This window comes from Mus caroli, unplaced genomic scaffold (genome assembly GCF_978045245.1).
Source record: "Mus caroli unplaced genomic scaffold, Mus_caroli_1 scaffold_3, whole genome shotgun sequence".
Taxonomy (NCBI): Eukaryota; Metazoa; Chordata; class Mammalia; order Rodentia; family Muridae; genus Mus; species Mus caroli.
The window spans coordinates 32,947,789-32,964,785 of NW_028227258.1; the positions used below are offsets into that span (position 1 = coordinate 32,947,789).

Below are 16,997 nucleotides of genomic sequence, written 5' to 3' on the forward strand. Positions count from 1 at the left end.
GTTCATTATCTATTGAATTCAGCAAAAAGTATTAAGATATTTGGAAAATAATCTTATTGTAGAATTTCTAGATCTTTCTAATGGTTCTGCCTCAGTATTTTACAGTTCTATCTATACTCTGATTTCAATAGCATTATTAGGGAACTACAATTAGTAAGTCCTTTGTATTTATTTTTCATTTGTACATTGATATTGTTTTTTCATGAAAACTTTAGAAACATTTTATTTATCTATGTATTTACATATGTGCATGAATACATGCACACCTTGGCATCTGTATGTAGGTCAGAGGACAACCTGAGGAATTTGGTCATCTCCTTCTACAGTCTGGGTCCCAGGGATTGACCTGAGGTCAACAGGTTTGACAGCAAGCACCTTTACCTGGGGAGCCATTTTGAAAGCCCTTGAAACAAGAACATTTTTTACAGCTCGTATTTCATTAGATAACAGAAAATATATTTAACTTATGTAATTGAAATAAAAATGCAATGGAGATAAAAGATTTTAAATAAACATGCCAGTCTCGTGGTAAACTATAACTTAATAGTGGGAGAAAAACCATGCACATAATATGTAGTAGTTACTGAGCTTTAAGCTTTTACTGTGTCGACATTAGAGAAAATGGGGACACGTTGTTAGTTTGTTGACAAAGCCTTTGTTCTGTTTTCCTATAAATCTTAGTGGAAAGAGCCAAGTCATTTTCTGTGAAGACAGACTTGAAAGCTAGCTTTATCAAAGTAGCTGAAACAGAAAAGGATTATACTGATTTTTTTTTTTAAGTTTAGAAGGCTAGTTGGTTTAAACATTGATTAGAGTTTCTACTTAAGGCAATCAAATTTATTTTTATTTTATATATAAAACTTATAGTTTTTGAAAAAAATTCTATTTTACTTATGTCTATCTATTAGATCTCAGTGAATTTTGAATTCCCAAAGGCTTAATGTCTCATTTTTCTATGAAAATTTATTAAGTATACATTTATACTATAGTTAACTATACATAACTATAAATATGTATAGTTACATGTTTATATCTCTTTATATTGCAAATGTAATTCCTTTTCTCCCATTGGTTTCATATTTACCTTTGGATAAGCTTGAACTCATTACAGGGCTGAGAACCTATCATAATTTACTTTAAAATATATGAGACAGCAAGATGTGGGCTGGGTGGATAGGCAGGTCAGTACATAGATAATTTGGGAGCAAGGCACAGCAAGCTTCCAGTCAAGAGTTGACCTTGGTCCCATTCAACTGTCAACTTTGTTGTCCCTGGGAGAGAAATCAGCTTCCTAGTGGGGACGGGGCAATGTTCTACCTTTGTTGGCTTTCCTCTTTTATCTGTTGCTGATTGATAGCAACTGATGGCAAGTCCATAGTAGGCATCTGAACCGCCATGATGGAAAACTGCCACTGGAAGTACATGATGGACCACCATCGTGTAATGCCAAAGACTAAGGCTCGTTCGTATGTGCTGCTTTGGAATCTGGTGAATTGAGAGACCCCCCTATGACCTAATCTGAAGTTCTATACACTGTACTCCAGCAAGCCCTGTGTCTTAAGTGCCTTTTATATCTGAGCCACCAGAACCAGTTCCTGTTCAGCTCCATGTAGTGGAGTACAGCACTCTGCCCACCCACAGTGTTATTTGGCAAAGCTGTCATGTCCTCCTCTAGGCATCTTGGAGAGCCCTCCTGCTCTGCACTGAGAAGTCTTACTCCCATAGCTGGTCCTGTTATTCTCTAGACTACCTGGAGTGGCTTTGGGTTCCATGGCATTTGCTTTTCCCAGAGCGTGTGGCTGATGAGCAGCCATCAACAGAAAAGATTTCATTGTGTCCTCATTAAAGCTTTAATTAAGAGGAACAGACGCCTTGCGTAGCAATGCATATTGCTCCCACCGTTCACTTAGTACTTGTGCTGCTTACTTGCTCAATGATATCATTCTCTCTTCGTACGGAAAGTATGGTGGCTTATGAGAACCAGGGAAAGGAAAAACACACAAAATCAGTCTGCACGTCAAGAGCTGAGACGGCTGAACATCCTCAGTGTTTGACGCTACCCTGGGAGTCAGAACTTTGCTCCTTGTGTGATGCTGTCTTGTCTATATTCAAACACTGGAAGTCTCTGCAGACCCGCCACCCTGCCCTGTCCTGTGGTTTCTAATGTACACCTAGTAGTTTTGCATTCTGATCACTGTACTTGAGGTGTCATTTGAGCTGATAATTTCAGGGAATGGATGATAATAACGCCTTCAGAGCAGATGTGCAGTGACTTGGGTAGGCTTTGTGATCGTTGATCTGCTGGAGGGATGACTTTTTTTTTTTTTAAATTCTTTTCTTGGCCTGAATATTTCCCTTTGTAGTCTCAGATGATTGTAGCCAGGCTTTGTCACTTGACTCTGCACCTTGTGTTGACATTGGCTATCAGCTTCTGCCCTTTTGGCCCAGAGAATGCAGATTTGCTAGGGAAACACACACTGTCTGTGCTTGCTCATTTCTTAGTGGCTTCATTTCCTTTCAGTCTTGCTTAGAAATCCCTAATCATCATGTTAGCTATGTAGTTGTTTATATTTCAAGGGGTTGGAGAGATGGCTCAGAGGTGAAGAGAAAGCTTGTTGCTTTTCCAGAGGACCCAAGTTCAAATCCCAGGACCCACATCAGGTGGTTAGCAAACAGCTATAATTCCTGCTCAAGAGGAATCTTATGCCCCCTTTTGGCCTCTGCAGGCATACATGTGGTATGCATATAAGGTAAAAATAGATTAAATTATATTTTGTCTATATTTCTAGCTCGTTTAAGTAATAGTACTAGATTGTCTCTGAGTAGCTGGACACACACATGAATGTTAGTGGTTGTGTTTTGATTATTGATCAGAAAGACTCAAAGATGCCTTTCTCATAAGATGTGATTTCCAAAACAGGCATGCTTTTTGGTTTTCATAACCATGGGCTATAAGTTCACATAAAATAAATAAAATAAAACTGCTTGTCATAGTTAAAAATAGGAATAATAAATGTATTTTTTTTTCTAGCAGTGTATTTTATCTGTAAGTTAATTAAAAACGGTTGCAAGAAAAAAGAATATCTTCTATCTGGATGAAGAAATGAAAATGGATTTAGAAGCACTTTCTGGTTGGGTGGGGGAAGGCTGTGGAGAACACAGAAGCAGTTATGTTCATATATCTCATTTATGATTGAGATGTTCGTATATCTCATTACTAAAGCCTTATGGATATGACAGTCATGTACACCAGGCAAAAAGTGACCAAGTGATAGCATGCCAGTGTTCTGTTATCAACAGCAAAGCAATCCCCATCACCATGATTGCTTAGGAGCACTGTGTAATTAAGACATATTTTTATAAATCCTCTACATTTATTGAAGTTTCTGACATACAGAGACTTTACGAGGCACAGCATTGTTTTCCTAGAATTGCTTAAAATATTTACGTCCATATTTTAATGATTTGAGATTTGGATTAAAACAGCAGAGACTGAAGACATTCACCACTCAGTTGGTGTTAAACTCAGGAGATTTGGACATACTCTAAAACTACAATTATTTTGTATTCCTATTGTTAATTTGATAAGGATAGGAATATTTCTAGCAATTGTTTATTGACAGAATTTTGTGTTAGAGGTTATAATTTATGCTCCATAAAATAGCACATAACTCAGTCATTCTCATCTATACTTAATGGGTTTTAAATATTACTATTTTATATCTCATGAAAATATAAGACATACATGACTTAAATTTAGCATCACATAAATACTAATAATTAAAAATGGATTTGTCCTATGTAATCTTTTTAGTTTTCTAGCAAGCTATTTATACAAATAATACTTCAGATTGTCTTATAAATGTGAAACTTAACAAGTATCAATCACATTTTCTTTCCTTAATGGAGAGCTTCCCTTGAGATGCCGAAGTTATTAACATTTCTTTTCTATGACATGTGTATATGGGGGTGAGCCAGAGATCTACTTACAGTGTCATTCCTCAAAGACTTGTGTTTTGAGACTGAATCTCTTGTTGGCCTTAGGCTGGCCCAGTTAGCTAGTGAGCCCCAGATCCACCTGTCTTCCCCTCCAGTACTGGGACCACAGGCATGTGCCTGGCTTTTTGCATGGGATCAGGGGATGCGGAGGTCAGAAGATGGCTCTCAGCAGTCACTCCTCCCTCCACTGTGAATCTCTGGGATTGAACTCAGGTCACCAGGCTTTTGTGTCGAGATCTTTTACCTGCTGAGCCATCTTGCCAGCCCTGGTGAATTTTTATTTGGTCAAACAAGAGGATTAAGACACAAACCCAAGAGCTTTTAGAAGAATCTCTTAACCAAAAGTAGGTGTACAGTGAATCCCCAACAGGAGTTTAAGTCCATGTCAAAGATTCTCGTCTTTACTGACCCCAGTCACATGCGTAATCAAAATCAGCATACCTTTTTTAATATTTACCTATGGATACGTTATTTGTGAGTCATAGAATAAGATGTCAGTATTTGGAAGAGAGAAGTCCTGAGAACATTTGAAGATATTTATAAGTAATTTGAAACTTGAGTCCAGATGCTTAAGAACTCTGAAGCAGCATTCTGTCCAAGATCTGCATATGCTTTCTGCTCATAGTAGATGGAGAGACACTGTCCCAGCAAGTCAAGGTGCTCATCTCGAGACAGGCAAGGATGCCTCCTTGTGGACCTCCTGGAATGGTGTTTGATTAGAGACAGCACCGCAGCCAGAAATTGTACAGCCATGAGATGGGGACCGTGTGAAAGGTTTGATTTTGAACAAAGAATATCCCTGTAAAAGAAAAATTACAAGATTTTTATAATTATAAAAATTTAAAAGATTATAGTTATACAATTATAATATTACACATAAGTCTCAGTGTAGGCTGATCTTCCTGTTAAATAGCATGTTCTCCCTCTCCCCCTCCCCCTGTCCCCTCCCTCTCCCTCTAAATTAGGAAGCTGTGGCAAAGAGATGTTTTGTCAGAAGTTGTTCACAATGAGCAGACCCAGCCCATCTCTATAGCCAGGTTGGAGCTTACACATCTGAGCTGTAGCAAGCCCCTCGTTCATGGCAGCTTGCACTTTGTGGCTGAAGAGAGATGCCTTGGACATGGGCTTGGGAATATTCAGGAAGGGATGCTGTGCTTAGCAATCTTCTTTTCTTCAGAGCTGTGGTTCTTTGGCTGCTACGGACTGAGACCATTGTCTGGGTCTGAGCAGGGAGAGGGTAACTTTTCTGTGGTGACAGAAGAGTAACTATTTATGACCCATATCTGTGGCTTATGTTACTTGCTAGAAATTTTCTGTTTAAGTTGGAAACTTTTGGGGCAAGTTTCTGAGGCAGGGTGGTGAAAGGGCTTGAGTCGGCTACTTCTCTCTCCTAGACTTAGACTGGAGTGCTTGTTTCCTTCCTAGGGCAGATATAGAAAAAAGTAGTGCCCCCTGAGCATGGCGATCTTAAAGAAATCATCTCCTTAGAGGATCATAGTTATCCAAAGTAGGATCCAGTGTATTACTCGCAAACCTGGCCTTAGTAATTTTACAGTATAGAATTGGCTTTTGACTTTGGCTTCAGAGAAAACAAACTGAAGGTGATAGAATACGGCAGTCACTGATTCAGCTTGCTTTCTCTTACTGGAACCATCATTACCTTCAGAAAACACATAGGATTTCAAATATGGACGACCACCATGCATTTGCTAAGAATCAGCCCTTGTATCACAGTCTAAGTAGGTTCATCACCACCACCACCACCATCCACCACCACCATCATCATCATCATCATCTTGTACCTCCCACCATCCACACTTGGACCGTATAGAGTGATTGATTATGCTGTTCAGTTGCATGGCTGCTTCTCCTGGGTGGAGCTACGGAGGGAGGAGGGACATGAGGGATTAAGTTGCATATGGCCAGCTCAGTTGATATTGAACACTGCCCTTACTGATGCCTGATGTCGCAGAGGATTTTCTTTGGATTCTGATCAATGGATTGCTGCACAGTGAGGACAGCAAATGGCTGGCTTTGCCCCGTCTTTAAAATGAAGCATGTCCTCCCCGAAGGGCAATCTCTCAAGTCTGCTTCTCAAATGTAAACGACAGGGTGACTGTGTGTTCCTCACCTTTGAAGATGAGACACTGATTTTGCTCATTGTCGGTCAAGATGCTTTGTGGAAGGAATCGGCTTTTGGTACCAATTCAAAAAGCAGCTGGTGTTATATCTCTGCTGGAGGCTTGAGGGGGAAGATCCCATTTAATGTGGTATGTGCATCATTTAAATGGCTGTGAGCTCCTGGGACTGGAACCTGGTGCCCTGTCTGTGCAGAGGTCAGCTGGTGAGTGTGCAGTACTCCCTACCCTAGGAGAGTTGATATATTTTCCCCCTACCAAAATATAATCATAGACAAGGTTGTATTTTACCAAGTCAACAAGAAGAGATGTCTTTAAGAAGTCACTTCTTCGACAGCTCACTGCTGCGTAAGTCAGCTGTAGGTAGTTCCAACTGTAGAGGGACATGTGATCTATGTAACTTTCTTTAAAGGACTGCCTTCTGCATTCATGTCATAGAGGAGCAATGCATTTCTTTATTGGGAATAAGATAAATGAACGTAGCACACACTAAACAGATTTGTGATCAATCTTATTTTAAAATGTGTTTATTAAGCGTTTGAGATCTCTGGTTTTGTGATTGGAATGTGCAAGATGGCACAGTGGTGGCTCCCTCTGCGGTTTCTTTCCTTGAGGTCATCCAGCTATCAGAGCTCTGTACCTGAGCTTTCCTGCTGTTATAGCATGATGTCTCCGGGGAAAGCTGTCTCGAATATGTTATTGGCCTTTTGTACACATCTGCACAGTACCTTGGCTTCTTTGTGTCACAGGGAAAGATACCATGGAAAACATCAGCAAAGTCATGTCACTATTGGTTCTAAAGATGTGGCCAATACAGTTTTTTTTTTTTTTCTGTAATGTTTCTGTCAGTCAAACTAATGTCTATTGGGGTATCTGATTACACTCTTTCATGATGAGACAAAGTATACTAGAGAGTCCTAGAAACTAAACTGTTAATTGTATCTTAGGTTTGTTTTTAGTTACCAACTTGAAGTTTAAAAATGTGAACATTACCTGGCATAAGAGAACAGGATAGTGAAGCTGCTACTGGCTAGTTTTCCAAGAGGGTCTGCACTGAGCGTAGGAAGAACTAATGAAAGAAGTAAATGTTTCTGACAACAGGCGCTGCTCACCTTTTGCTGTACCATGTGGTTTACCCTTTCCTACTGAGAAGTCTGCAAAGGGAGAGGGTATTATGGGATGACGGAAGCAGATCCTACTGAGGTAGTGGGAAAGGTCTCTTCTAGAAGAATCCTCAGTCACCCCCAACTGACAGAAAGACCACGGTAGGAGGCTCAGCCACGTTCCATTAGGACTCAGATTACTAAGCTAAAAGAACATCCACAAATCAGGTGTGGCTTGCTTGCTCTAAACCTTTTTTAAAAGATGAGGATTTAGAAGACAAGGGAATGCCAGATGGCACCAGGAACAGGCAGTGCTGGGTTCTTCCTGCTTCCCAGAAGCACCCTTGAGTAATGATGGCTTTGATTTCAGGACAGAGTAGAGGACACGTGTGAAGGGGAGATAACTTGGAGATAACTGTGGCTACTCTTGCCAAGGAGATAAATGAATTGCCCCCAAATCTGTTAACTTCCCAAGAAACCTGGGCAGACACCTTTCCAGGGAAGGGCCAGGAGGGCTGAAGGCAAGCTGAAGTGGGTGGGGTTTTCTGTGTTTTGTGGATCTGATTCTCAGCTGTGGGTGCCAGAGGATGATAGCCGTTCTTATATAAGAGACATAATCTGTTCTAAGCTGGCTGACCCTGGAACTAACACATTACTAATAACATGTGACCCCATGCCAGGGTAATTATTCTCTGCTTCGAACCAACATTTGAATCAGATGAAGAACTAACGTGTCGGCACTACCACAGAACTCGTTTGCCAACTGCTGCCTTCAGCACAGTTTAAATGAAAAACAAAAATTGTAAATTATATAAGCCAAAACATGTAAGACCAAAGTACAAAATCTAGCATTTTCTCATAAAACCAAACCAAGCCAAAGCCTCACTAGTGTACTCTCTTCACACACTGGGGCAAAATGAGGCTTTGTATCCTTCATGTATAAACATAGAGTTTGTTATTAAAAATGTTACATTAGCATAGTGAAGAGTTTCATTATAAACATTTTCTAAGAACACTTTCAACATTTTTCTCTACTTATAGGATTTATGTAGAATCAGATTATATTGTTTTCCTCCCAGTTGCTACAGTGTTCATAATTTTTGTTCCTCTAAAATATGAAGGTTGAAGAGGAAGGGCCTTCACAATCCATCTGGATAAACAATGTTGTGACTCTGTCCAGCTAGAAAAAGAGACACCGAGAGTATTCAGTCAGCCCTTGCTAAAATTTTAGCAAACTTAGGAAAATTGGATAGTGTTTGTAATTGGAGATTTCCAGCTTGAGTTTACAGGTGATTTTCTCCTCCCTAGTGGGTATAGTGGGAGCATCTGCATTTTATACACTATGTTCTTCCCCTGTATTTCCATACTGAGTATGTAAGAGAACATCCAGAAATTCTAATTTTACTTGATTTCATTCCGTTGCTTGTCACGTTCACGGGTAGGTTAAAACAGCGTTGCGAATTTCAAAGACGCCTAACTGGGTACCTGCGTGTCCCTCTGATGGAAGATGGTTTTCGGGGGTGCTTGCTTTCCTCTTTGCGGTCCTCTACTCCTGCTTCCAAAGGGTAACCTCGCCAAAGCCGGCTTATACAGTGCTCACTGACATACAGCCCGGTTTGATCCCTTGCCAAAGCAAGCTGCTAAGGCGGCCTCACGTGGGTCTGTAAAACCGCACCGGGGAGCCCGGGCAACTCCCAGTCCTTTCCAGACCCGCTCTCTCCCTCTCTGCCTTGCAAGTGGCAAGTCACTCCAGCTCTGCTCCTCTCCTCCCGGCCCCGCAGCGTAGATTATTTTCTCCAAATGTACCTTGGAGAAGGGAAGGGCTGAGGGATTTAAGACGCAGGCATCTATGTCACGTGCTGCCCGTAGCAACCGCGGCGGCGGCGGCAGCAGCGGCGGCGCCGGGTCCTTAGCGAGACTGCACCATTTTCTCTCGCCCTGCATAGAGGTGTGGTTGCAAGCGGCAGAGAACTCCCCACCCCCCCTAGGACTTTCACCGAGGTGGCCTCTTCCTGGCTCCGGTCTGAAGACAGACTGTCTGGAGGAGTCCCCCAAGACCGTTCCAACTGGTGATGAGCGCCTAAGGAAGGCTTCTGCAACTATTAGGATGCTTGTCTGCACTCGGGGCCACCCAACTGCTGAGGAGCTCCGGGTCCAGAGCTCCGCCCTCCCCCGGGACCATTGCTGAGCGTGGGCGCTCACCTGTGCATGCCTGTGTGCAGGTGTGGGCTGCTCAGGGGCTCGGCTCGCAACCTAGGGGGACACTCGAGTGAATTATGGGTGCTGCAGAGGCTGGAGCAAGATTATGACCTAGCTCGGGGGCGGAGTGGATTATTTTGTGAGTGTTCTGTCTGCCAGCCATTGCTCTGCTGGGGGAAAAAAAATCACATCTCCACATAGCAGTCAAATCACCTGTATTGCTGGGGAGTGGAAAGTTATCCTCTGCCAATTTCGTCTGCCAAAATGGCTCACGCTGCTGCTTCTATCAAAAAAGTTAGAGAGGCTGAACTGGATGAAAAGGAAAAAAATCTGGACAGAGAGAGAAAAAAACAACGGAAAATCCCCAGGGATCGGATGGAGCGGAAAAGAAAGGTATGGAGAACCTCGTGTGCGCCCCCCTCCCCCCACCCCGCGCCCTTTTGTAGCGCCGTGTAGAATCTTCAGCCTTTAGAATGGACAACTTCATCCTCCTTTTTCCATCCCTCCCCTGCACCATTTCCAAGCACACTTTGCAGCTCAGAGGAGCTCTCGCCTGAATTTGCTGCATTGGGAGGAGATGTCTGAGCAGGATGGAATTCCTTCGCTTTGGTCAAGCAAAGCAAAATCCATCATTTCCCGTTATCTTTTCTCGAACCTCCGTTAGATCATTTCGTCTTAAAGCCCGGTTCTCTAGTCTTCCAGATTACTCTCACAGAAGAAGGAAGGGTTTCTGTATGGCCAGAGGGTTGTCCTCTTCGCGTTGCCCGTGTCTACTACTGGACCTCGGGCACTTCTACACCGATGGTATTTTCAATCAAGATCTCTGATTGGGAATAAGCCACAGGATCTGTGCCTTCCTTGCCTTCTTGAGTGTTGACATTATTCTACACTAGAATAGGCTAAAAATATGGATGCAGTGATCTGTGCTTCTGCATTTTTAGAATTTTTATTTTCTATTATTAATTCTGTAATTTACTTTTCTACTGCTGGCAATTAAGTGGAAATAGCTAGCTCACCCAGGCAGTGAATCATCGACTCTCCTAACAGTAAGCCAACCGCAGATTGGCTGTCTTTCTCCGAAACATGTTTTTTTTTTTCTTTTTTTAAATATTAAATTTCCCTAAAAATATAAATCTTACAAACTGACAGTAATGAGATACTCATTCAGCCAGTTGCCTGACTGTAAAGAAGTTGTTGTATCTAAACACTTTAATTAACAAACTAGGTCACTGAATAATTTCAGATGACAAATGGTATATTACATTAGCAGAATGTAAAAATAGTGTTTTGTACACAAGCTCTGAGATTAAGAGATGCAAAAGGACACACAGGTTTGCTAGTGCATGTGCTCCAGGGACGGTTTCCCTGTTTCCTCCATGATCGCCACATTCACCTGTGCATTTGAGAAGCGTTGTCATTGCCTTTTTTTTTTTTTTAAATTTTAAATTTGAGAGACATCTAAGGAGCCACAGTGAGTTGAGATCTTCCTTCATCCTGATGCTGTTCCACTTCTCCACTAGTTAGATCAAATGATTAGTATCAGATCTAATGATTACTATCTGGAAACAAAATTAGTGTATTCAGTGGCTTCTCTTCTGGAGAAAATGTAGTACTGTTTACGTGACCTTTAAAATGCCTTGTTTCAAGAGTGCTTGGAGTCTTTTACAGTACCCGAGTCTTACTGGCCATCTTGGTTGGAGTGGATTTCCTCCTCTCTGGCTCCTATAGTTTTGTTTTTAATCCTCTCCATAGAACATTACTGCCTGAAGCATTTTTTTTGTGTATTTATATCCTTTTAAATCTTTGCTCCCTCAACTACGGTGTATTATTTCTTGGCCAGGAATACTTGAACAGCATCCAGTTGAGACCCCATAACATTGCTTAGCTCAAGTGCCTTGCATCCATTCTCTGGGGAACTGTTAGACTGTCTTGTTCTTGGTTTCCACATGGAGTTCACTGCCATTCTTTCCCTAAACCTCATTACTCCTGAAAAAGTTGCATCATTAAAAAGGCAAGTGCCGGTACTTGTTGGGAATCTCTCGGTTGTTTGGATGCCGTCTTACTTTAGCTTGAACCTGGCACTGTCAGCAAGATCATTGGTTGCTGGTATAACAGGACAAGATCATCTGGGCAAATTTAGATATCATTGCCCTAGAACCAGAGTAATTTGACAGTATTTATCTTCGTTCTTCTGTTTTCATAAAAACTTCTTCTATGGCAGATGCATGCAGCATTACACAGCACAATAAAGGTTTACCAAATGATGGGTGTACTTCCAAGCTATAGCAAGTGTCTTTCCTAGATTGACAACTTCCCCTACCCCAAATTCCAGCCCAACCTAGTTTTCAAATGTGATTTGACAAAAAAAAAAAAAAAAAAAAAAAAAAAAAAAAAAAAAAAAAAAAAGTCCCAGTTCAGGATTACTTCTTAGGGCGAAGTAATGAGATGGCAGCTCATGGAGGATTGAAAATGCCTGTTACTGGGCTCTAGAATATCATCTTAAGAAATCATTTTAACATGATCATGGTTTCTGCTGATGTCATGTCATAATTGTAAGGTAGTACCTCTGTTGTAGAACCAATAGAGTATATAGAGTATAATTTTCATATCTATGGAAGGCTTCTTACCCATGAAATCCTTTATGCAACGGATTCAGAGAAGAGCCATCCCCAGTGCAGATAAAACTACAGAGCTTGGGGGAATACATTGATTTTAAAAGGAAATTTTACCAAGATATAACCATTGATGTTTAAAATAATTCAATTAGGGTAGCCTTATATTTGGGATTTATTTTCATATGCCTTTATAAACTTTGTAAACTTAATTAAGAAATATTTATTTTGCTTTGTATTACATAAATTATTTAAAATAAATTTTAACTCTTTGTAAACTTCAGTCCTACTCTCTTCTTGATGAAAATTCATAATACTAACTTATTGTTTCTGGGTTTTAAGAAAGGCAATGATATGCATATTAAGGAATTTCATTTCAACCTCATTGTCAGCAAAATGTTCAGGCTTCCTTGACTGGATAAGTAATATTTAAGTGGAGTATATGGCATGTCCATTGTGTTTGTGAAATATGAAGTATAATAAATGAATTTAAGCTTTAAGCAAATGAATGAGTTCAAGAGTTGTTGAAACAAACTCTTTTGAACTTCTTTGCTCAAAGATAGCACACTGATCTATCATTTGTTGGGTAAGAGGCTATTCTGGTCTAATTAGCACCTTAGTGTTAACTGAATAATCTTCATATGTACAGAGTCTGGTTCCTATACTAGAAGTCTAGTATTTGAGACCCGAGCTGCCAGATGGAATAGCTAAGTATCAGAATTCTTATGCTGGCAAGACAACCCTATCCCTAAAAAGTAATTCCAAGTATATATATCCATCCATATATATATATTACAGCTGCCTATTTCCCATCTGTACTTTTTAAAACTTGAAAATCATGTATAAGGAATGCATAAGAGTGACATCACAGTTACATTTCTAAAAGCAAAGTATATATACCTAAGTGACTTTTCCCCTTTAACCTTATGTTCACTACGACTTGTCAAAGAAGCTTTTGCATCTCTCATTTCTCAGAATGGACTAACCATTCCTGAGTCTGTCATGTCTACACTGTTCACTAGAATCATAAAGCATGATGTTTTCATACATGTTCAGCATTAGCTTTGGTCATATTTACTTTCTCCCTTTTCCTCTCTCATTCCAACTGACCCTTTCCTCCTGCCTCTTAATCCCCCATCTAATGTCTTTTTCTTTTAAGATTTCACATAAAAATTATTTGTGTTATCTAGTCTAGTTTATTTTGATGAAGTGATGATCTATCTATCCATTTTCTTGGCACAACTTGTTCTTTATGTTTGAACAAAAGTCCATTGTGGGGACTAGAGAGAGAGCTTAGAGGGTCAGAGCCTCTTGCTGTCCAGACATGAGGACAAGGGCTCTGATTTTGTTATCCATGTAAAGGGCCAGGCCTGGCCATGAGTGCATCTGTAAACCCAGTACTGTGGGGAGCAGGGACATGAGGATCCCTCAGGGTTGCCTACCAGCACAGCTCTAGGTTTATCGAGAGGCTGTTGCAAGGAAATATTTCTCAAGGAAGTGATAGCAAGGGATATTCATTGTGCCCCTCTGGCCTCTCTCTGCATGCATAATGGGCACCCTCCCCAACATGAACATATGCCAACACACACACATGCACACATGCACTCATACAAGCACGACTAAAAGCTCAATTGTGTACATATACATCATCCTCTTTATCAATTTCTCTCTCTTTTTCTTTCTTCTTTTTTGATAAAGTCTTACCATGTATCTATGTCTAGCTTGGAACATACTATAGAGAAAAGGCTAGCCTTGGACTTATAAAAAATCTACCTGCCTTTGACTCCTGAGAGCTAGTATTAAAAGCATACATTACCATATTCAGATATCTATTTTTTTAATGAATAGCTTATTGATTCATAATGTTAAAACTGATAGACCTTTTAGAACCTTTAAAATATAATTTATTAAGTACTGAAGGACCTTATATTGGATACATAGATATTGATCCATTTAACTGCAATGATAACAACTGTATACATTAGACATCTTCTTGATTTCACAGACAAGGAAACCGAGACTCAGAAGTGGATCTTCCTTAGTCATAGATAGCTATTAAGTGGCAGGCTTGGGATTTGAACTTAGATATGCCTGGGTCCAAATTTCACTAGGGAAAGAAGATAGCATGATTGTACCAACAATGAACATTGTAAGTAAACCATTTAAACTACTAATGTTGCAAGTTTTTCACCTCCATAATGACATTCTACAACCAAAAGAAATTTAAGCATTTTAAGGGCTTGACTAAACAATGCATTTGAGGGAAACTAGATAAACTTAAGGTTGTGATTTTACTATAATTACTTCCAAACATTTAATAAGTTTCTTAGGTAATGAACTTTTTGAAGTCAAGATTTGCACCTTAAATCATGGCCAGTTGCTGCCCATGATAGACTATTGACATCACTTTTATTATTTTTTCTTTTTGATCAGGATTTATAAAATGGACTTGTATATTTATATTTATTAAATTTCAAGGTGGTAGTGTATGGGATGCAATAGAAAATAAAATTAGTCTTTTCTAAGTCCTTTTCAAATAATTCTTCAGAGAAAAGGAGCACTTCTGGCCATTCCTTCCCTTTATTTTACCATCATACTGTCTTGGAGGAAGAAGACCTGCTGTGTACAGCTTTGCCTCGATGAGATGCCCTGGCCAATGTCTTTATTCTTTATATTTTCCATTTGGATTTATACTTGATGACAATGAGAATACTTAATGAGTGTATGCAATGGACCAGGAAGGCTTCTTACAGGAGTATTGGAGTGTTTTTAAATAGAATTATGTTTTATTTATTTGTACTATGAGGGGAGTATTTTCTAGAACTTTGAGTTATTTTGTATGACTAGGTCGTAACTCATTGGCCCCTCAGTTATCCAGTTTGGATTACCATGGTCTCAGTGACCAGGAGTCGCAACTTTTGTTTTGCAACTTCTCTGTTTTATCATTGTTTGTTATTAGTCTACTACCGGAATGCTTTATAAGCCAACCTTTGCTATAGATCTACATATATAGGAACTATTCAGTGTGTGTAGTGTTTAGTGCTCTTCCTAGAGTCCACTGGAGTCTTGGAATGTATCCCCCGTGGATAATGGGAGAGTACAGACATGTAAACTCTAGTGACATGCAGTGCTGGCTTTTCCTGTGGCCTGTGGGCGAGCGCTGCTGCGTGGGAACAGAGTGGGGAAGCTTGTCATCATTCCTGTCCTTGAGCCTTCTGCTCACGCACGAGGCAGCCAGATTCCAAAGGCTAGCTGCAGTCTGCAAACGGTGACACTTACTGAATTTAGAACTGTAAATGTACAGAGATTTCTGGGCACCAAACTAAACATAGGTTTAAAGGTTCGAACGGCAACAGAATAACATGGGCCTGTGTGATGCATTATATTCTAGAACTCTCCACATACTGAAAATTTCAACCAGCTTTCCCTCCCCTCCCCCAAGATAGGGTTTCTCGGTGTAGCTCTGACTCTTTTAGAACTGGTTTTCTAGACCAGGCTAACCTTGAACTCTGCCTTGAGATCTGTCTGCTTATGTCCCCCAGTGTGCACCACCACGTCTGGCTTCAATAATCATTTTTATAGAGCTATAGCCAGTCATCTTTCTGTAAAATTCTACAACTCATTCAGCATGTGTGTATTTCTACTAACTATACAAATGCAACTATACTATACTATTACCATACCATACTATACTATACTATACTATACTATACTATACTATACCATACTATACTATACTGTATGCAACTCTACTATACGCAACTCTACTAGTGATAGTGATTGGAGATGCCTTTCTCAAGACTAGGGTTCACTCATAAATAAATATTGAAAAGTTTTGCTACAGTTACTTTCCATTTCCTATGCAACTAAAACAGTTCTAGGATAGCTATTTAAATGCGAAAGCTTCCATACATCCATGCTTTTTCCCATGCCTCTTCTTTGACATTCCTCCTATGCCTTTCTCTTTGCTTAATTTGCAAGCTCCTTGTTGGCTTTCCATAGGAGTGGTGCCCTTCACGGACACCGTGAATCCTGAGATTTTATTAGTTTTAATTATGAAGACCCTTCTTCAGTCACTGAGTGGATGAATGGTTTAGGATTACAGCTATCAAATTCATGTGATTATAGTCTCAATTTTATAGCTTGAGATAAGTTTCAAGACATGGAGAAAAGTGAAGTCTTAATTTTAGAAAGCTATTTTGTCATCAAACAGGATATTGAACATATTCTACACAGGTGTTGAGTTAGTGGAAATACCTGGAAGAACCATTTTGTGATAACCATTTTTCTTTTAAGCCACCCGCTTCTACTTGATTTTTCTGAAAATTAATTCTTTGCAAAAACCACTTAGCTTTATCCTCAGAGTCAGACAGTATGTAGTAAAATAAATAATAACAAAGAAAGCTTTTCTGCAGATTCTAGAAACTCGTGTATGTTGTTAGTGGAATCAGCTTCTTGCACGTGACCTTTTTTTTGTTTCAGAGAAGAATACGGTTTTAAATGTTTATTGTGAGTATTTACTCTTACTCCTCTGGTTTCATCTCCTAAATAACTCAGAATTCTGGGAGGGGGGGGAGTGTGAAGGGAGACAGAACATTACCTCCATTAAAAAAATATTTATTTTATGTGTTTTAGTGTTTTGTGTGCCATGTGTGTGTTTGGTACTTGAGGAGACCAGAAGAGGGCATCAGATCCCCTGGACCTGGAGTTTTACATGGTTGTGAGCCACTATGTGGGTGCTGAGAAGCAAACCAGGGTCTCTCAAAGAGCAGAACATATTCGCAGTGTTGAACCATCATTTGAGCCCTACAATCTACAGGTTTTTGAAGTTCTTCAGTGTTAGCAAACTGAAGCTAAAACAACTAGAATCACCATTTCCACTTCTCCACCAGCCTATGTTCTTCTTCGTCTTGCAATCTAGATCAACAACCATTTACTTCCAATAA

The 16,997-nt window shown here is 40.0% G+C and overlaps 1 protein-coding gene across 4 annotated transcripts in view; it reads left to right on the forward strand.

Moving 5' to 3' along the window:
• Ank2 (ankyrin 2) overlaps positions 1-16,997 on the forward strand; it is a 605,825-nt gene that overhangs the window by 355,351 nt on the left and 233,477 nt on the right. Inside the window, exon 1 of one of the 4 annotated variants that reach the window (XM_085835541.1) lies at positions 9,135-9,832. The exons of the other annotated variants lie outside the window; for them this stretch is intronic. Within the exon in view, the coding sequence (XP_085691667.1) occupies positions 9,704-9,832 (129 nt within the window). The 5' untranslated portion in view covers positions 9,135-9,703. Of the gene's footprint in view, positions 1-9,134; positions 9,833-16,997 lie in introns of those variants that run through there. 4 annotated transcript variants of the gene reach the window in all.